We start from the raw sequence: 21,808 nt of genomic DNA, 5'->3' as shown, positions 1-21,808 counted from the left end.
AGGGGACCTTTGAAAATCATCTGTTCCAGCTGTTTCATGCTCTTCTTTGGGGCTTAGGACCCAAAGTATGACTTTCAGTTCTTTTGTGCATTTGGTCTTTTACCAGATATTTTCTTTAAGAGGAAGAACAGTGTATGTGGGAGGAAGAAGTTGTATGCTTCTGATCCAGCCCAGCCTCACTTTGCAGATAAGGAACCTGAGACCCAAAGCTTTAGATTTTATTTGTGGACTATGCATTTCTTTATTCTCAATCAAACCAGCATTTCAGATGTATCTGGTAATAGTATAGAGGATAATTAAGAGTTAAAAGTCTAACTGTACATAGCTTCCTTATTCTGTGTTCTTAGGCAAGCTGCTGAATATCCTCAGTCTCAGTATACTCATCAGGGAAGAAGGGAATTACATCCTTAGAATGGTTTTGACTTTCTTAGAATTTAGAATGTATCTGGGAAGATGATCTGGATTGACCTCATCTCTCGAATCATTCCATTAATTTTGGAATATTAAAGACCCCTCTTTCCAAACTGAACATGACCTCCCAAAAATACTCCAAAATAAACATTTGTTTTATCAAAGGTGATAACACAGTCCTCACATTTCCTTTACTGTGGCAGTAGTAAGGTCTTCATGAACTGATAGATCAGCCATGGGGCTTTTTCTTTCTTCTCACCCCTCTCTAGTTCTTGCATTAGCCACCGAGAAACATCTCAGGAAGCGCAGAATATAAGGAGCAAGAACCCTATGAGAGCGAATAACATCACTGAAAGAACGTAAACCATGGAAAGTGGGATCTGAACTTGATGGCCCTTTTGATCTTAAAGATGTGCACTCACAGAATGAGTCCTTGAGAAGAAATTACAGGAATTCTTTCCTCCAGGGGTATTTCCACAGAGATGGCCTTACTAATCAATTTTTGTTGGTCACCTATAGTTTCCAGGGAATATAAGCTTTTACTTGGGCAACAGAAGCAAGTAGACATAACTGTGTTAAAAGACCAGTTACCTTTCGAGTCTCAAGTGGTTAAATTACATACCAAGAAATAAAGTTTGAGGCTAAGTAAAGGAGTTTTCTTTAGTAGCTTGACCATATATTTAGCTGCTGAGTTGGTTTGTTTATCTATTTTGGTTTGGTTAGGTTTATAGTTGTTTGTTTTTAGTAAATAGCTTTGATGTAGGTTGATATTATGTTACTCTGTGACATTGGAGTATCGCATTTTTTGTTTCTCTAGTAAATATATTAATATAATCTTTTTTGGTTAATTACATTTTTAAGTGAGTGAAGATACAACATTTTAAACTAAACTACTTGTGTTTTCCCTTAGGCCTGAAAGAAAGTGCAGAAGAGATGGTCAAAAACAAATTGGAAGGAAAGGATAAACTGACCCCTTGGGAACAATTTTTAGAGAAGAAGAAAGAGAAAAAAAGACTGAAAAAGAAACAAAAGGTATCAATAATTATGATTGAATAATTATTGAACAGCCACTAAGTATCAGAAGGTGCCAGTGCTTGGCACCCATTGTCTCATACGTAACCACTCACTGGGGTAGGTTAAATGTTTTCTGCAGGGTTACACAATGATGCATAAAACCTGTGAAAGATCAGAGCCACGGTAACCGCTGCGCACTAATGTTTTACATTTATGTGCTGCCTCAATAAAATGCATAGTTCAGTTGATTTCTAGATTTAAGACAGTTTGATTCTGTTCTGTGTTTGTGAGAAAGAGAGGTACAGACAGGCATTTTTACTTGGGGATATATATATAGAGAGAGACATTTTCAGAATGAATGAAATTTTTTCTGTATATTTCTCAAGATGCATTTTTCACTCTTTGTGAAATTTTTCAATATTTGCATATAGATCTTTTAACATATTGTCATTAGATCCCTTTTTTGAAGATATTTTGTGTGTGCTAATATGTTGTCTGTGAAAAATCTGATTTGACTCCCATGATTCAGAAATAACATCTTTCCAGAGTTAGAATCCTTAGTAATAACAGAGACACTTAGGGTTCCTGCCAATAAAAATATTCTGTCTTGTCAGTGAAATGCAGCATCCTAGCAGTTCATTCATTATCTTAAGATTATATCACTAGTCAGAGAATTTTACAACCTGAGGAATCTTAAATGATTTCTTTTAGTCCAACCCTGATGTTTTATATTGATGGTTGTAGAAAATGAAGTGATCCATCTGAGAATATGCACCTCGTTAACTGCCGGGCTGATGCCGGAATCCAGGTCTCTTGCCCCAGGGCTCCTTCTAGAAGCGCACTGCACTGCTTCTCTCTGTAGATACGAGCACTGCAGTATTGAAAGAGGGCTACGGAATGCAATGATGCAGTGGGCTGATTTTTGTACTCCTCTTAACACTCAGTGTTTCTGGAAATGGATAGAAAAATGAGGAAATGAGGAAATGAAGTCAGAGCCCTGCCTGCATTGATATTCTGCCTCTCCCAGGCAGTAAAATATCTTTAAAAGAGAATATTTCCACAAGTTATTAAGCCATCAGTTTAATGGAAGACTTAGAAGTGGGTCTTCATGGAGTCAATAAAGTAGTCACTCTTCTGTGAAACATTTAGCAGCTGTTTTTTTTTAATTTTCATTTGGTTGGTACTTTGATATTTCCTTGTGCTTTTACCTTTTGCTTTTATTGAGCTTAGAATGGACTAATTTTATCAATGATATTAAAAACAGGTTTGTTGAGTGCTCAGTTCTATACTGAGTGCTGGACTTGGTGATTCAGCAGATCTCTTCCATCTCATGAAATTCTCCACATACAGGAGAATCTGAAGAATTCAGGTTAAAAATATTTTTCCCCAACTCTTTGTCACTTCCATTTGATACTGAGAGATTATTACTGAAGAAATTAATACATGTTTATTTGCCATAGTTGATATAGCTGTAATTTGGATCTAAAAGAACAGTTTTAAAAATATGTAAATAAAGATGTAGTTAGATATATAAGTATTTTAGAATCTTTGCTATAAACTTCATATTGCTGCTAAACCTATTATAATAATTTGATGAAAAATTCTTAGAAGTCCTTGTTCTTCAAAAGGATAGTAATACCAAAATGAACATTCTTTAGGGTTTGGTGGGTCTTCTTCAGCATGTAGGATAATGTTTAGCAATGTGCATTCTAGATGTTTTCCTTAAAATGACTCATATTGAAAAAAAAAAAAAAATGACTCATATTGTAGATTCCTGGGGATAAACTCCATCTGGTTAGTCTGATCTTAGTTTGCATATATTCTGTTTACTTTATAGACTTGATTTTTTTTTAACTTAAATATACTAATTTAGTAAACTGTTTGAATTTGATTAGGGAAAATGTAACCGATTGATGTGCTTAAAATTAGTACAGAAGTTTTCGTGAATGGATTATAGATAAAACAAAGTGATTGTTGAAATTGGGTGATGAGAACAGGAGGTTTATTATACCTTCCTTACTCCTTTTGTATTTTTGAAATTTCATAACAAAGAATCATTTTCTTTAACTAACCAGCAGATAAATTGCATTAAATATGATTTGAAAGATAACCCACAGTGTACTTGTTCAGTCGCTAAGTCATGCCTGATTCTTTGTGACCCATGTACTGCAGCCTACCAGGCTTCCACAGTGTACTACTTCATACTGCTGTTAATCACTGCCATTTCTCAATTTTCTGAGAGATAAGGCTACCTCTCTTCACTGATCACCCATCTAAAAGCATTCTTTTCCTCAAATGTGTTTTATTTTTGTCTCTTTTGGAACTTCCTATCTTTAATTATTATTACTATATACCTTTGTTGTTTAGGGCTTCCCTCATAGCTCAGTCGGTAAAGAATCTGCCTGCAATGCAGGAGACCCAGGTTCAATCCCTGGGTCGGGAAGATCCCCTGGAGAAGGGAATGGCAACCCACTCCAGTGTTCTTGCCTGGAGAATCCCATGGACAGAGGAGCCTGGCAGGCTACCGTCCATGGGATCGCAAAGAGTCGGACACAACTTAGCAACTAAACCACCACCATACCTTTGTTTATGTGGCTAATTTCTTTTAATAGATCGTAAAATTTTTGAAGACAGAAACCATATATCTGATAACTGTTGTCTCTCTCAAAAGCCCTATATAGTTCCTGTATTTATAAAGTATTCCCTAAGTATTTGTTGAACAAACAAAAGAGTTAATCAGAAGTTAATTTTGTAAACTTAGCCATTTTTGAAAACTAGTTTAATTTTAGATTGAATTGTTTGGTTTAAAAGAAATTGGGTTTTTCTTCACATTTATTTGTCTTGGTCCTTACAATAAACTGTATTTATTTTTTATATTCATCTTTAAGGCTCTTGCTGAAGAGGCCAGTGAAGATGATGTTCCCTCTGATGTTGATATGAATGACCCATACTTTGCTGAAGAAGCTAAAAAAATAGGTAAGCCAACCCATATTTGTAATTTTCAGTTGGAATCTAAAGCGAAAAAGGTGACATGGGTAGAGACAATGTAAGCTGTGCACTCTTTGAAAACCCCTGGAATTTGTGTGGCTCCCTTGTGGCTTATAAGCGAGTTTGTCGTGTTGGATGTAGCCACTGGTCGGATAGGGAGGCCAGCACGTCCCCTGTACATACAAGAAGCAATTTCATTATGGGAAGCTTTGGGTGAACATGATTAGTTTCACAGTTTACTGAGGATTCCTTTCTGGATTCTAGGTAGATTGATTATAAAAGGATGAGGAAAAAAAGGAAGTCATATCTTTGTGTGCTTTCACTGCTTTTATATAACACATCCTTTCCAGGTCTCTCTTTGCAAACTCTGTGAAGAATTGGAAGGATGGAATAAATCCATTTGTGTTCATGTGGATATGTTAAAATTTTTACATGGCTTGCATGTGTGAAACATGTGTACATGGTGGGAAAACTTTTTGGCTCCAGTTGACCCAGCATCTATGTTTCATTTTATCCCATTTCATTTATTCTGCTTCAAGATTAGCTTTCATGTAGCTGAAAAGCCAGCTTCCTCCCCTTTTTCCTTGAATCCCTAAATAAACTCTCAGGTATCTGATTTCCAGTTTCCAAGGAGCCTTGTTTCCATTGCACATGTACCAGTCAGTTCTCTCCTGAATGCATTCATTCTTACCTTTTCGTCCATGTAAATGTGTGTGTATAAATATGTATGGTAAGGTTCAGACCATACTTGGACAAGTCAGTACAGGACCACTGTAAGCTTTTTCCATTTGTTCTCATGCATTTTGCCCTTCCCTGCTCTGCATACCACACACATGAACCCCAAAGGCTTGCTCCTGGAGCAACTCCAAGCTGGCATTGTAAGAAGGATTTTATGAAGTTTCCCTGCTTCTCGTCCCTTGTGACTAGTGGGCCAGAATAGTTCTCTACAGGAAAGTCAAAATTGCTCAAAATTATTTCCTGGTTGTTATAGCCTTTTAGTACTGATGCTTTATTGATGAAAAAGGGGATCAAGATGAATAAACTCTATTATAGGATGTGAGGTTCTTAGGAATTGGAAAGGGAAATGGAAACTTAACATATTCTTCTTCTTATCATACCTGAGCAGTCATTCCTAGAAGATGATGGATTTTAGCCTTATTCTCGCATTTCAGGAAACCAAGTTTATAACGGAGAAATGTGAAGCATTATCGTTTCCTTGTTCTCATTCCAAAGTGCTTCATTTGGCTTGTGAAATCTGGTCAAACTGCAGAACTCAGAGTAGAATTCAAAGAGTAAGTTATGTAGTGTGGTGGCTTAGGGTAACTTGTTTCTTGGAATCAGCACATTTAAATTGTGAATAGTTTTCTTTAAAGTTAGTATCAAAAGTTCCAAAGGAAAGTACAGATAAAGTTTGCTTGTTTTCAATATACTTTTGATTTCAGAATAGTTCCTAGGAATAATAATTTATATCTTGTTTTCTTTTAAGGAAAAAGTGATTTTTTTTAAATTTACATAAAAATTAGACCAAGACATGGTCTCACCATATATTGTTTATTCATTCTGTCAATAAATATTTTTGAGTGCCTGCCAGGTGCTAAACACTCTGGTATGCTAAAGATACAGTACTAGCAATACAAGCCAAGTTACATCCCTCAGAGTTTATGGTTTTAGGGACGGGAAGACATGAAGTGGTAGTTTAGTCACGAAGTCATGTCCGACTCTTGTGACCCCATGGACTGTAACCCACCAGGCTCCTTTTTCCATAGGATTTTCCAGGTAAGGCTACTGGGTTGCCATTTCCTTCTCCAGTGGATCTTCCCAACCTAGGGATTGAACCTGGGTCTCTTGCACTGCAGGCAGATTCTTTACAGGTAACAAATAAGAATGTTATGAGAATAGGATCAGTATTCTAAAGGAACTAATAGGATAATACAGAGCATGTACCAGAGAAGAAGGAGAGTGGCTTTCTTATATAGGGTGGGTGAAGCAAGCTTCTTGGAGATGGTAACATTTGAGATGAGACCTGCAGAATGAGGAGGAGTTGGGCGCGGAGAGCTGGGGGAAAAAGCACTTCAAATGACGGGAAGGTGGGTAGAACAGCCGTGAGGTGAGAAAGAATGTGTGGTGGAATTGAAGGGCACCATTGTGGCTGGAATGTGGGCAGATGGCAGTTTAGTGTGAGGGAGGGCCTTGTGTCGCAGCGACAAATTTGGGTTTTACTCACTGACAGTGGGAGGCCACTAACGGGTCTTAAAGCAAGGATGTTACGTGGTGTGGTATGTATGTAAGCCTGCTCCTCTGGGTCCTGCGGAGAACAGACTGAAGAAAGCATGCTGAGAGCTGGGAGACCAGGCTTTTGCAGAGGTCTAGACAAGATGGTTAGTCTACACAGCTTACTAGTAATATTTTCGAAGCATGACTCCTAGATTCTTGTTTTGAATCTCTGCAATTGTTGTTGTTTAGTCACTCAGTCATGTCCGACTTTTTGTGACCCCCCCCCCCCCCCCCCCGCATGGACTACAGCATGCCAGGCTTCCCTGTCCTTCACCATCTCCCAGAGCTTGCTCAAGGTCATGTTTATTAAGTTGGTGATGCCATCCAACTGTCTCGTCCTCTGTTGTCCCCTTCTCCTCCTGCCTTCAATCTTTCCCAGCATCATGGTCTTTTCCAGTGAATCAGCTCTTCACATCAGGTGGCCAAAGCGTTGGAGCTTCAGCTTCAGCATCAGTCCTTCCAGTGAATTTTCAGGGTTGATTTGCTTTAGGGTTGACTGGTTTGATCTTGCAGTCCAAGAGACTCTAGAGTCTTCTCCAGCACCACAGTTCAAAAGCATCAATTCTTCGGCACTCAGCCTTCTTTATAGTCCAACTCTCTCATCCACACATGACTACTGGAAAAACCATAGCTTTGACTAAACCTACCTTTGTCAGTAAAGTGATATCTCTGCTTTTTAATATGCTGTCTAGGTTTGTCATAGCTTTTCTTCCAAGGAGCAAACATCTTTTAATTTCATGGCTTCAGTCACTATCTGCAGTGATTTTGGAGCCTCAGAAAATAGTCTGTCACTGTTTCCATTGTTTCCCTATCTATTTGCCATGAAGTGATGGGACTGATGCTATGATCTTAGTTTTTTGAATGTTGTGTTTAATACAGCTTTTTCACTCTCCTCTTTTACCTTCATCAAGAGGCTCTTAGGTCCCTCTTTGCTTTCTTTCATAAGGGTGGTGTCATCTGCATATCTGAGATTATTGATATTTCTCCCAGCAATCTAATTTTAACTTGTGCTTCATCCAGCCCTGTATTTCTCGTGATGTACTTTGCATATAAGGTAAATAAGCAGGGTGACAATATACAGCCTTGATGCACTCCTTTCCCAATTTGGAACCAGTTTCGTGTCCCATGTCTGGCTCTAACTGTTGGTTCTTGGCCTGCATACGGGTTTCTCAGCAGGCAGGTCAGGTGGTCTGGTATTCCCATCTCTTTAAGAATTTTCCAGAGTTTGTTGTGATCCACACAAAGGCTTTAGTATAGTCAATGAAGCAGAAGTAGGTGTTTTTCTGAAATTCTCTTGTTTTTTCCTGTGATCCAACGGATGTTGGCAATTTGATCTCTGGTTCCTCTGCCTTTTCTAAATTCACCTTGAACATCTGGAAGTTCTTGGTTCACGTACTGTTGAAGCCTAACTTGGAGTATTTTGAGCGTGATTTTTCTAGCATGTGAAATGAGTGCAGTTGTGCAGTAGTTTGAACTTTCTTTGGCATTGCTGTTCTTCGGGATTGGAATGAAAACTGACCTTTTCCAGTCCTGTGGCTGCGATAATGTTCTGCTATTTACTAAGTTAAGGAGAATCTTAGGAAAGGATCAGTAGTATATAATTGGTCTAAGATGTCAATCAGATATCTACATGGAGGTATTAGGTTAACATTTATATATGAGCCTTGGAGATCAGCTGAATTACAAATATATACTTAGGAATTGTTAGCTTATAAATAGTATTTCAAACCACAGAACAAGAGGTAGGAAGTGTTGGTGAGAGAGGAAGATGCATGTTTGGGCCCTGAAATCAAGAGCCTGCATAAAGTACCGTATCCTGGAGACGGTATACTTGGAAGGTAGGAAAGTTTAAGAAACTGAGAAGGAACAGCTGTGAAATAGGAAAAGCGTTTGTGCTTGGAAGGGTATATAGTTCAGTTCCCACAGTTGAGCAGGACAGAGACATTCTAAGCCAGATGGACTTCAGTATATTTATAACAGCTTTACCCCAGGCAGTCCCAGAGCTAACTTACTGTTCAAAAAATATGGAGAAATCAAGTTCCCTGACTGATGCCAGACCTGGTATTTGGCTCGGGTTAGGAGCCAATATGAGTACCAGAAATCTTTTTTAATTCTCCCTTCTCTTTCTTCCCTATAGACTCTAAATTTGCTGTATTCTTTCTATTTTATTCTAAGCTGCAAACTCAATATTAGATGTGAGTTTTGAAGATGTACTTCTAGAATGAGTTAAAACATTTTTTTTTTTTTTCTAGAAATGAAATGGTGGGATAATGTGCTTATTCCTATCTAACTGCATAAGCTCTAATAAGATTTTGTTTTTTAAGAAGTAGGAGTGAATTAGAGTATATCACATGTAAATATACCCTATTAGAGTGTATCCTTTGTCTTGACAACTTTAGATATTTGGTAAAATACAAAGAAAACCTAATAAGGTGAGACTTCCTGGCAGTCTGTTGGTTAAGACTTCATATTTCCAGTGCAGGGGGCACAGGTTCAATCCCTGGATGGGAACTAAGATCTCACAGACCACACAACATGATGAAAAAAAAAATCTAGTAAAGTATATGTACTTGGTTCATTCAGCCAGTATGCTGAGTACTTACAGTATACTACTCATATGTTACTTTACAGTTTACAAATGGTTTTATAAGCATTTTGTAACTCTTCAAGTGCATTGTAAAGACCAGAGCCAGGACCCATATGTGTCAGAGCTGGACACAAGGACTTGCTGGCTTTCCAGGCAAGGCTGAATGCCTTGGTTCAGAGGAAGATACACAGGCGGTATATTGTATCTGATTATGAGTCAGCGCTCTTGGGTGCAGGAGCTGGCTGCTAAGTGTGAATCATTAGGGGATTTGCCACTCCCATCTGGTAGGTACAGAGACCAGTCTGCCCTCCCGTGCGTTCTCTTAACTGCTGTCCCACAAGAAGTGCTCAACTGAACACTCTGAGAGAACTTTTTTACAGGAACAGTCCTCTGACTTTACAAGTAATGGAAAATGAAGTTATAAAGGTAACATTTTAGAACAGGGACTTTCATTTCCCCAGTAGTCTTCATCTAAATTAGGTCTGAAAACTTTCCAAAGGGAAAATGCTTTTTTTTTTTTCTTAAATAAATGAATAAGTAAAGATGTGCCCTCTTACTGCGGTCTTGTTAACAGTGCAGAAAGGGTCTCTACACGTTATTTATCTTCGGACTAAACAGGTCAGTTTAGCACACAGTAAATTCTTCTTGAGCAAAGAAATTTTCATCACGCTAAAATTAGATACCATTTTTAGTCCCAACCATCTTGGAGACTTTTTTCCTCCCTACTGAAGTCTTCCTTTCAAGTTTATTTTTATGGCTTTTCACCAGGTTGTTATAAAATCTGAAACAGTTCATTGTGGGCTCTTTGAAAGGATTTCCCACAGCTGTATGTGAAGATCTTTATCTCCTTCATGTATTAATCATAGACAGCCTGATTTTTCCCCGTGCTAGCGTGATCTTCTGCATATGTCACTTGTCTGTTCACTTCAAAAGGAGTTCTTGCCTTAAGAGTATAGGAGCAGAGGTAAACTGAGGGTGTGGGGGTCAGACTCTAAGAAAGTGGAACCTTGATGATACTTTTATATATGTGTGTGACACGTACGTGCATGTACTTTACAGCAGAGAAAAGGCTATAATCTTAAAACAGATATATCATTCCCTGAGAAACATTTGAAATAAGGAACACTGTCTCACTTCGAGAAAGGACTACATACAATAATGTTTTCTTCTTGAAAGTGCAGACAGATGCCTTGGCAGCAGTGAGGGGTGAACTTGGCCACACTTTATACACCGTCATCTTCTCTCAGCTGGGCAGGGCTGCCCCCATGCAGAGGGCTAATGCCCGCAAGGCAGCTTCTAAAGTGGTTCAAGAGGGAGGGGACATATGTATTCCTATGGCTGATTTATGTTGATGTATGGCAGAAACCAAACAATATTATAAAGCAATTGTCCTCCAATTAAAAATAAATAAATTTTTAAAAAAGAAAGCTTATCTTGACTTCCTGTTATCTGTCACTAGATATGGTTATTCAGCCATCATGATATGTTCTCTGAAATTTATTATTTCACAACAAAGTACTTTGTAAATGGAAAGAACTACTCCAGGGAGAGTGACATTTGATAGCGCAGGGTAGAGTGTGGGGATTACCAGAGCCTGAACTGGAGTGCTAGGGTTTGCATCATGGTTCCTTTGCTTACTCAGCTTGAGACAAATTACTCAGTCTCTCTCTGTTTCAATTTTGTCAACAACAGAATGAAAATTGTAATAAATAACAGAATCTACCTCATAGTGTTATTGTGAGGATTAAAGTAGTTCATATATGAAAGGAAGTAAATAGCACTGTTTCCTGATGCATAGTAAGTGCTGTAGCAGTATTAAATTGTTACTGTTTTCTAAAGTAGTAACCATTGGTTTCTTTGCATTGGAAGGACAAATCTGAGCTCATCCAAATACAAATAAGAGTGTCCAGCAGCTCAGAGAAGGTTGACATGGTGTAATAACATTCTGGAAGGTGGCTTTGTGGATTCTGAAGCTTCTTACTCTTCAGACTGGTTCTTCATACTTTGACACCAATTATCTTTGAACTCTTCCCAACAGACACACAAAAAGAAGAATAAAACAGAGCATCTGTGTGATCACAAGGAACCCAGAACATCATATATATGTAGCCAGAATGTTATAACAATAATAGCAAATAATAGCAGGTAGTTTATAGCACCATTTGCCTGATGTTAACTAAGCTCTTCACATCTTTTTAGTCCTCACAGTAACCCTAGATGGTAGGTGCCCCACTTTACAAAGGAGGACACAAACATGAATGCTATAGCTTGAGTGGAGTTGAGCCAGAGTTTAAACCCAAGCTAATCACTCCAGACTCAAGTGCTCTTAACTGCCATTGGTTACTACCTCTCCTTCAGGAACATCTCATCTGACATCTTGTGGTCTCCAGAAGTCCCTGCATCCTTGGAAGTTTTTCTAATCAAGAGCCACCCTTGCCATAAGTAATTTTGTCTAATAATAGTAGACAACAGGAAGTTAAACAAAGATCAGCTTTGTCTTTGGAGAAGGAGAAAGGGTTTTGTTAAACTTTTACTTCCAGGTAGTTATTGTCAAATTGTCACTAAACAGATGAATTTTTCAATTTGCTGATGAGTTTTAAGAGTTTATATATTTAAATTACTTTTTTTTTTCTTTGATCTCTTCTATTGTTCTTATGCTAAGAAAACGTTTCTTCTACTTTAAGATCAGGTAGCTGTTCCCCTGTATTTTTTCATAGGTTTTTTTGTTTGTTTGTTTTTTAGTTTTAACTCTTTAATACATCTGCATTTTGTTTTTCTGTACATTATGCAGTATGGCTCCTAGGTTGGGAAGATCCCCTGGAATAGGGAAATGGCAACCCACTGCAGTGTTCTTGCCTGGGAAATCCCATGGACAGAGGAGCCTGGTGGGCTGCAGTCAGTGGGGTCGCGCAGACTCGGACATGAATCAGTGACTGAGCACATGCACACAGCCATCGCTCAGGATTACTTTGCAGAATAGAGCAAGTTGCCTAGCACCAGTTATTGAATAATCCCTTCTTTTTCCAGTGACGTATGGTGCTACATTTTATTATATGCTAAGCCATACTGTTCTATTTTTCTCATTGTATAGTTACAACATTTTTGTTTTTTTCCACTTTGTAGTACACTTTAGCATACTGTATCACTAGTAAATCAGATCTATCTCATTCCTTGCAAAGATTTCCTTGAATAAAATTTTATTTAGAATTTTATTAAATGTATAAATGAGAGGATACTGAATTCTATCTAGTGTTTATTCCATTTCTGCCAGAATGATCTTACAAGTTTTCTTTTTAATTGATGTAGAATTATACATTACTTTAAGAAGAAGTTCCTTTTTTATAATACTCACTCATCATGTCCAGACCATTATTATTCTATTCATACCCATAGTCATCTCAGTAATACTTTTTTTTGTTTGTTTCTTTAGTTTCTATATATTTATTGGTAAGATTATTTCTAGATACCTTGCATTTTTGTTATAAACAAAATTTTTTAAATAAATAGTATAAGTAAATTGTTGTTTGTGATAGTCATAATTTTTAACCCTTCTATGTTGGTTTGTTCTGCCAGGTATAAAAGAAAAGAAAAAATCAACAAAATCTGCAAAAGATGACATATCTCCAGAGGAAGAAGCTGAAATAGAAAGACAAAAGGTAATGGTCATGGTTACATGTTTAATGGACAAGTGATATGTACACTTCAAGTGAAAGTGTCCATATGAGTTTCCAGTATGTCTAATTAAAAAATAACTGATTTTAACAGTGAAGTTTATAAATATTTTAGCAGCATTATTTTAAAATATCTCCTTTTCACCAAACATTTCTCCAAGTACAGAGTTAAAATTTAGCTCACACCCAAGGCATGTCCCTTTGTGATTAAGAGGAAAATATCTTATCTTTCAAAACTCTTATTATAACTGACAGTAAAGGACAAAACCGACAATAAGAGACAAAAATACTAATATTAAAACCTCAAAATAATATTGACATGGTTTTAATTCAGTCTGAATCTGTCCTGTAATAGAGTTTGCCTTATGGCTTGTTAAATGCTTGTTTCTCTCTTTTTATTACTGAAAATTAATGTGCAGAATTAAAGCCTTTCTTGGAAGTGTAGTGAATATTATCCTTAAGCACTTCATCATAACCCACAGTAGTAGTACGTGTTTTTGCTGAGACAGGCATTGGAGTCAGCAGCATTCCTGAGTCTGATGGTCACAGCACTGTCTAGGAGGGAGCCAGGCTGGTCACCTAAACTCTGCATCTTAATGCATCTTTTATTGCATATGCAATAGTGTTCATAGAGTTAAGGAACACAAAGAAAATCCTTGTTTGTAGGAAATCATTCTAAAAGGAAAGCCAGCTGTAGGTACCCGTCATGGAAAGGAAAGGAAATTAAAGCAGTCCAAGTGGGTAGTGGAGGAAGATTGTTTTCTCTGTAGCATGCATGGTTGTTTACTTGATTCTTGAAGATTTACATTTAATCTTGTGGTCAGTAGAAAATACCTGTTGAGTGGAAACAGGCATTATATTAGATTTCAGAAGCAAATATTAAGATCTTGCCTTCATAGAAATATATCAATATTGAAGAAGTAGAGGCAAAAACAGCAAAAGAAAAAAGGAGTTCATTGTTCCTAAAGCACATGTGTGGAAAGTCTAGTCTGTATCACAAACTACTACATGTTTACGAGATTTAGTGTCTGCTTAAAAAGACCAAAGTGAAAATGAGGAATTTTTATTTGGGGAACTTGAGGACTTTTGTTTCTACCACCTACTGATCAGTTACATAATGTGAAATGTGGTCTGGTTTTTAAATAAAGTGTTCACTCCTCTCCTGTTGTCAATGATGTTGCTCCAAAAAATTATATCTGTGCTGTACAGCGGTCTGTGGATTTCTTTATGGGTCAGTGATCCACAGCCAGTGGTGGATGACAGGTGTCACCCCAGAGCACTGATGACTGGCTTCTCCTTTTCTGAGGGGATTTTTGTGCTCCATACTCCTGTTTGAGGAGAGAAAAAACACTGTCATATGTTTGAACTCTTTTTTTCTCTCCACAGGCTGAAATGGCTTTGCTTGTGATGGATGAGGAGGAAGAGAGCAAGAAACACTTCAATTATAACAAGATTGTGGAGCACCAGAATCTGAGCAAAAAGAAGAAAAAACAGCTCATGAAGAAGAAGGAATTATTGGAGGATGACTTTGAGGTAACCAGGGACAGAAGTCATTATTCTGTTAAAAGCTGGCATTGAATCTAAAGTCAGCTCTTTAGATAAAAATTGAGCTTGGCCCCTTGATCTCAGGAAGGACCCATTGTGGAGCCAAAACTACCATCGTTTTAGTCCAGTATAACCAGTTCATCCCCAGGGTGGTTCTCTGAGCGTCAGGTGAAGTAGTAGGCTTCTCTTTTGGTAGCTATGTTGCACCAAAATATGTAGCTTTTAGCATTAGAATCACATGCAGTGTGATGCTCACACTGGGAAAGTTCTGCATCATTAAGCCTGACAACGAAATAGCAGATTCACGTCACACTCTCTGAAAGGGCCAGAGCCGTGGGTGCGATGTTTTTGGTTTTGGCTGCGCTGGTCTGCGTTCGCTGCGTGGGCTCTCTGTCGCACTGCACAGGCTTTCTCTAGCTCTGGCGAGCAGGGCTGCCCTGTAGCTGTGGCACTCAGGCTTCTCATTGTGATGCGTTCTCAGAGGAGTATGAACTCTAGGGTGCATGGGCTCGGCAGTTGATGCATGTAGGCTTAGTTGTCCAGTTTGTGAAGTCTTCCTCTACCAGGGGTCAGACCCCCATCTCCTGCGTCGGCAGTCAGTTCCTTAACCACTGGACCACCGGGAAAGTCCCAGACCACACTTCTTTAATTGCTCTCTTGTTTCCACTGTTCCCTCTTTTCCCTCTTTTTTTGCTAAGTACATATTTCTAGTGGCCACACAGTCCCCATCCTTGAGTTTGAACCCTGTACAGAAAACTTACAGACAACTCTCAGGAACTATTGGATGACTTCCATCCATTGGCATGGAAGAATAGACTCTGAAGAAGATGGGAGAGATTTTGAATTTGTTTAGAGAATTGAGACAAGCATACAAATAACTTCTAAGCAGCACTGAGAGGGACTTTGAGACCACTGTGTAACTCTGGTTTTTGTAAGTCAGCTCCAAGTATGGTGCTGTTCCACTAAATCAATTTTTGGTAAATTAGTTTTCTTAGAAAAAGTTAAAAGCAGAGAATTATTTATAGTCAAATATTCTATTATGATAACTAATCATCATGCAGAAAAGGATGTCTTATGCATGATGACCATCACATATAAAAACATTTCTCATGAGTGTGGTAGTAGTATCACGTGAGCCTGTGGTCCTTACTACAAATAACTCTACAGTCCATCTCTGGGTGGGCTCTTTTTCACAGGGGAATGATGGGTGGCAGTGAGGGAGTCATGCTCACTTTCTGTTTGGTCACTCCTGTACCCAGCAATACTTGAAGGCCTGGCTGGAGTTAAGAGTATGCTCTTAAAATGTGGGAATTCAGTGTTTTTGTAGAAAGATAAAGGATAAATTTGAAGCTTGTATCTGATCAGATCTTAGTCTTGGGGGTACCATCTTTCCCATTATGATCTTTAAATCTGCTGTTTTGATTCACTCTCAGTAGCTGCTCATTTTGGCACCAAGGTTGAAAAAAACATTTATTGTACTAAGAAGGCAGTGACTTGGCCTAAAATTCCAATAGGAGATACCATCACTGGCTTAATTATCTCAGCCAGAAAGAGATTTCACACCGTAAGCATAGGTGAGCCTGTGTCTCCTTTGGTCACTCCTGCAGACAGTCTAAGAGGCTGCGGTAGTAACAGACCACTGTGTCTATATAGACTGTGATAATTCCCTTCCAAGGATATTGTCATTGTGTGATAAGAACAGTGTGCCCTGCACATGTGATTCAAGAATAAACTTAAAAACTCCATTGAAGATCTGTGGAGGAATGGCTTTCTAATGAGTCAATGCAAAATACATTTGTATTTTTTATCATCAGTTCACTGACTTTTTGAACTCTGGTCTTATTAGGTTTACTAATTTTATGTATTTATACTTTCCTTTTGGGTTTGCAGGTCAATGTTAAGGATGCAAGGTTTCAGGCAATGTATACTTCCCACTTGTTCAATTTGGATCCTTCAGATCCTAATTTCAAGAAAACAAAAGCTATGGAAAAAATCCTTGAGGAGAAAGCCCGTCAGAGAGAACAAAAAGAGCAAGAACTTACTCAGGCAGTAAAGAAAAAGGAGAGTGAAATTCAAAAGGAATCACACAAGAGATCCATTGATCCTGCCTTGTCAATGTTGATTAAATCTGTAAAAAACAAAACAGAGCAGTTTCAAGCAAGAAAAAAACAAAAAGTCAAGTAATTGTTTGTTGTTTCTTTTTGAATTGAGAATGTAGAAAGTATACAGAAGTGGTGGAAGGATTACTTATTGGGAACAGTCTACCTTTCAAGAATATTAGTAAAATCTGACAGTCATAAAATTTATTTTCCATGTATAACAGACCTAATTGTGGGTGGTTGAAAGATTTGTACTGTATATTTCCACAAATTAATCATAATCAATCCAGACTATAAGGTTTATAAAATTTTAATATTTTTTACTCTGTTAGCTTTTTTAAAGACTGTTTACAATTCCTATGTAAAAAATAGAGTACTACCCAAGTCTTGAGTTGGAGTAAGAGTTGGGAACAATTTGAAAATATGTATATGCAATACATTAATTTCTCTGGAAGCAGGAGGCAGATTTAGATATTTGTTTAAGTAATTTATTTTTCTAGCCATAATGAATAGAAGCTAGTAACTTTCTTTGTTGTTTGGTCATGTTTATTATAGTTCATTAATTTATAAATAAAAGTTTTTATTATTTTGTGTACACTGATTCATTTCATCTTATTCACCTCAAATAAACCACTCTCTGGAAAACTAAAACTATCTAAAAACCGAACTAACTCTTTAAGAGTACATCTCCATGAAAAGGCAGTTCCAGGTTTGCATTACTCATAATGGTATTTGAAATGTTTGTGAACTCTGTGATGATTTTTCTAATTATAGTAACAGGAAATCCTTCTGTCTGCCCTTCAGATTTTTGAAATGCCTGGAATGGTAGATATGCTGCTGTGGAGTTTAAGAAATCTTAATTTTTTAATTAAATTAAAACACACCTTTGAGGCTTTAATACTCCTGGATCTCATCTGGTCTAGATTTTATAAACTGTTAACTGACCACTTAGAAGAAGTAGTTGTGCTATATAGGTAAATGAAAATTAAAAAACCCAAAATGATCACTTGGGGGAAAAAAAGGCAGTAGGAATTTGGCCAAGTTTTTGATTAACAGTAAACTTACATTATCGGTACAAAAACTCAAGCCCGCCAATGTACTATATGTTTTCAAGAATAAAAGGATATGAGATACAGAATGATGTCAAGATAATAAGGGCGTATAAACAGTCTCTGAAAGGGGAAGGAAAAAAGAAGCTATCTAAAATTGCTTATAATAACAGAAAAATGCAGAGTATGTGCAGGGCATGGTGTTCTTACCATGAAGTGCTGACATTGTTAGGTAGTTCAGCCAAATAAAGCAGTATTTACATACTCATCACAAAAGATCATGAATCTTAATGTATTTTTGAATATTGTCTATAAACAGTTGTATATATTTCATTTATGCAAGGAAAAAGGCTTTTTTCCTTTAAACTTTAATCATAGTGTTGGGATTACTCAGTTTGATTTTTAAATTACTGTGAAATTTAGCCCTTTGGTTTTTGGGGGGTTTTTTTAGCCCTTTGGTTTTTTAATTGGTTTGGTTTGGATTTTTGTTTTTGAGCCCTTTGTTGTTAAGTCACTATATTTAATTGTAAGTCTCATTTTACTAGTCAGGCACACACTTGATTATAACAAATAAATGGAACAGATGCACAGCCCTGGCTCCTTTTCTCAGAAAGTTGATATTTTTTTAAGTAGAAAAAAAGAATGGCATTATCAGGTACTTTGTTAAATAAACATTCTACACCAAGAATATTAGGTTCTCAATAAATAATTCCTGGTAGTAAAACTTGGGATAAAAAATGGCCACTGTCACACTACCCACAATGTGAGGGTAGTTTGGGTGACTCTTAAGGTCACATTTATTTTGATTGGATTGTAGTTCATGGTATCTGTAATACAAAGACCAAAGACAGTACAAATAATACCTGCACACTGGTGTTTATTGTTAATATGTAGAGATGAGATTGCTTCTGGAGAATCCATCTGTCTCTAAAACTTAAGCGTAAAAATACTCAACAAAATGTTAGCATATTAAATCTAACAATGTATAAAAAGAATTATGCACCAAGAGGGTTTAATTATATGGCCTAGGAGGTTTAATTCCAGGTATGCAAAACTGGTTCTTTCACAACCAACCAAAGTAATCCACTGTATTAACAGGTATAAGAAGAGAGAAAGTATTTGACAAAATTTAATACTCATTTAAAAAAAAAAAAGTTTGGAATAGAGGGAAAGAGACTCTTCAGAGTCCCTTGGACCTCAAGGTGATCAAACCAGTCCATCCTAAAGGAAATCAATGCTGAATATTCATTGGAAGGACTGATGCTGAAGCTGAAACTCCAATACTTTGGTCACCTGACGCAATGAACTGACTCATTGGAAAAGACCCTGATGCTGGGGGAGATTGAAGGCTGGAGGAGAAGGGGATGACAGAGGATGAGATGGTTGGATAGCATCACTGACTTGATGGACATGAGTTTGAGCAAGCTCCAGGAGTTGGTGATGAACAGGGTAGCCCGGCATATTGAAGTTCATGGGGTCACAAAGAATCAGACACAACTGAGCAACTGAACTGAACTGAAGTCACTGTCAAGCAGGAGCCAAGTGTTCAATCCCTAGGATGGGAAGATCTCCTGGAGAAGGAAATGGCAAGCCACTCCAGTATTCTTGCCTGGGAAATCCTATGGACAGAGGAGCCTGGCGGCTACAGTCCATGGGGTTGCAAGAGTCAAACATGACTTAGCAACTAAACAACAATGACTAGTTCCTCTAATACCCTGTTACAGTGATTATTTAAACTTTCCTTGTTCAAATTCTTTCTTTCTCCTGATTGGATGCTGACACTCAAGGATACAAAGATAGTCTCACCTGAACAATATTGGGTCCTGAATGATCCCTCTATTCCTTTTTTTTTTTTTTTTTAAGCCACAACTTGTAGGATCTCAGTTCCATGACCATTGGTTGAAGCCTCACCCTTGGCAGTGAAAGCAAAGGCATGGAGTCCTAATCATTGGACCACCAGGGAATTCACAGTCCTCCCATTCCTAAATTTACATTCCCATGCTCATGAGACCTAACTTTCACTCTCCAAGATCATGTAAATTTCCTTGATTCCTGACCATGGTGGTGGTGGTTTAGTCACTAAGTCGTGTCCGACTCTTGTGACCCCGTAGACTATAGCCTGCCAGGGTCCTCTGTCCATGGGATTCTCCAGGCAAGAATACTGGAGTGAGTTGCCATTTCCTTCTCCAGGGGATCTTCCTGACCCAGGAGTCGAACCCGGGTCTCCTGCATTGCAGGCAGATTCTTTACCGACTGAGCTACAAGGGAAGATCCCGACCATTCTGGTGACCTATTGCTTTATAACAAATCGCCCTCAAACTTTGCAATTTAAAACAACCATAATCATTTATTTTCTTAAAAATACTCAGTGTCCAGAGGGCTCAATGGAGAAGGCTCATGTATTCTCCACATCCCCTTAGCTGAGACTAGCGGATTTGCTTCCAAAATGCCTCCTTCAGTGACTTGCAAGTTGGTGCCAGCTGTTGATTAGGAGCATGGGAGCTGGGTTCCAAAGGTGATCAAGATGGAGGCTCTCACTTTTTCTGATCTAGACTCTGATGTCACAGAGTGTCACGCCTGCCATCCATACTTAACTCACCGAGGTGGTTGAACAGGTCTTCCCACGTGAGGGGTTTATTAAACTCCACCTCTTAAAGAAGAGAGTGGCAAAGTCTTCGAAGAGTATGCATGTCCAAAAATGTGGTCACAGCCATTTTTGGAAAATGAGGCTTGCCTCACCAGCCACTTCATGAAAACCTTCCCCTGCACATTAATATAATTGTAATATACAATTGTATTAGTTGTAATATATATATTGCAATTATAGTAAGTGCTCCATTATTTGAGATCACCTGAGTCTGTAGCCTTTGCAAGCATGAGTATAAGCAACAGCCCAAATCAGTGAAGAAAACTCTATACCAGCAGTTAGACCATAGTCGATAGGATCATTAAGAAGATGAGACCAATAAAAAAGGTTATACATGCTCCTCAAGGGACTTTCAGTGACTGTGGGTAAAACTAATGGTTGTTTCTAAATATGTGTTCTTTCCATCTTCCATGTTAACCGTAGGACTTTCCAGAATAAAACAATTTTACCCAACCTTCTTTGCAGCCTTTTGGAAGCAGATGACAGCTTCTAGGGACCTTCCTTTGATGTTAGCAGACTGGTTTTGCCTCTTCCGTTCTCTCCTTCTACCTGACTGCCTGGAATGAAGATGTAATGCTTTAAGTTACAGCAGCCATACTGGATCCTGAGTACAAAACTCCATTTTGTAGAAATAATATTAAATTCATTATGTAGAAATAATTTAATCATAATAATAAATTAAAATTATGTACTACTAATAGTTTCATTATGTAGACTGATAACTAGTGGATAGTTAGCTGGAAGGACCCAGGATCCCTGAGGACTTTGTGGTGCACAGCCACCATATCACCCATGAACTGTCTTTTTTGAGATAACTATGTAACAATGGATATGAGAGTTGGACCATAAAGAAGGCTGAGTGATGAAGAATTGACACTTTCGAACTGTGGTGCTGGAGAAGCCTCTTGAGAATCCTTGGGACAGCAAGGAGATCATACCAGTGAATCCTAAAGGAAATCAGTACTGAATATTCATTGAAAGGACTGATGCTGAAGCTGAAGCTCCAATATTTTGGCCACCTGATGCGAAGAGCCAACTCACTGGAGAAGACCCTGATGCTGGGAAATATTGAAGGCAGGAGAAGAGGACAGCAGAGGATAAGATGGCATCATCTACTCAATGGACATGAGTTTGAGCAAACTCCAGGAGATAGTTAAGGACAGGGAAGCTGGTATGTTGCAGTCCATGGGCTCACAGAGTCAGACTTGACTGATTGACTAAACAATAATGTAACAGAAAAAGAAAATACTGTCTAGTTTAAGCCACTATTTTCTCAAGTCTGTTACTTGCTGTTCTACCTATATCTTAACAGAACAACAAGCAGTCCTGGGCCATAGTCTTTATGACTATTTTGCCCTGCTTTGCAGATCATTTCTCCATATTCTTAAGGAAACTTGATATTTAATTATAGTCAGAGTACTCGCAGCTTGAGAGGGCCAAAACAGGATGCTCAATCATGTAAGTTTCCAAGATTTCTGGATATGGACATGAGTCAAGAGAAGTTAGACAAAACTCTTGGACGG

The 21,808-nt window shown here is 38.0% G+C and overlaps 1 protein-coding gene across 1 annotated transcript in view; it reads left to right on the top strand.

The window, feature by feature from the left end:
• The window catches only part of ESF1 (ESF1 nucleolar pre-rRNA processing protein homolog), a 51,954-nt gene extending 34,770 nt beyond the window's left edge, over positions 1-17,184 (top strand). The window contains exons 11-15 of the mRNA XM_061125962.1: positions 1,322-1,443; positions 4,314-4,401; positions 12,848-12,930; positions 14,332-14,478; positions 16,381-17,184. Coding sequence (XP_060981945.1) covers positions 1,322-1,443; positions 4,314-4,401; positions 12,848-12,930; positions 14,332-14,478; positions 16,381-16,674 — 734 coding nt within the window. The 3' untranslated portion in view covers positions 16,675-17,184. The remainder of the gene's footprint in view (positions 1-1,321; positions 1,444-4,313; positions 4,402-12,847; positions 12,931-14,331; positions 14,479-16,380) is intronic.
• The last annotated feature ends 4,624 nt before the right edge of the window (positions 17,185-21,808 follow it).

Source organism: Dama dama, chromosome 23, assembly GCF_033118175.1.
Source record: "Dama dama isolate Ldn47 chromosome 23, ASM3311817v1, whole genome shotgun sequence".
NCBI lineage: Eukaryota > Metazoa > Chordata > Mammalia > Artiodactyla > Cervidae > Dama > Dama dama.
This window is presented reverse-complemented; position numbering and strand designations above follow the sequence as displayed.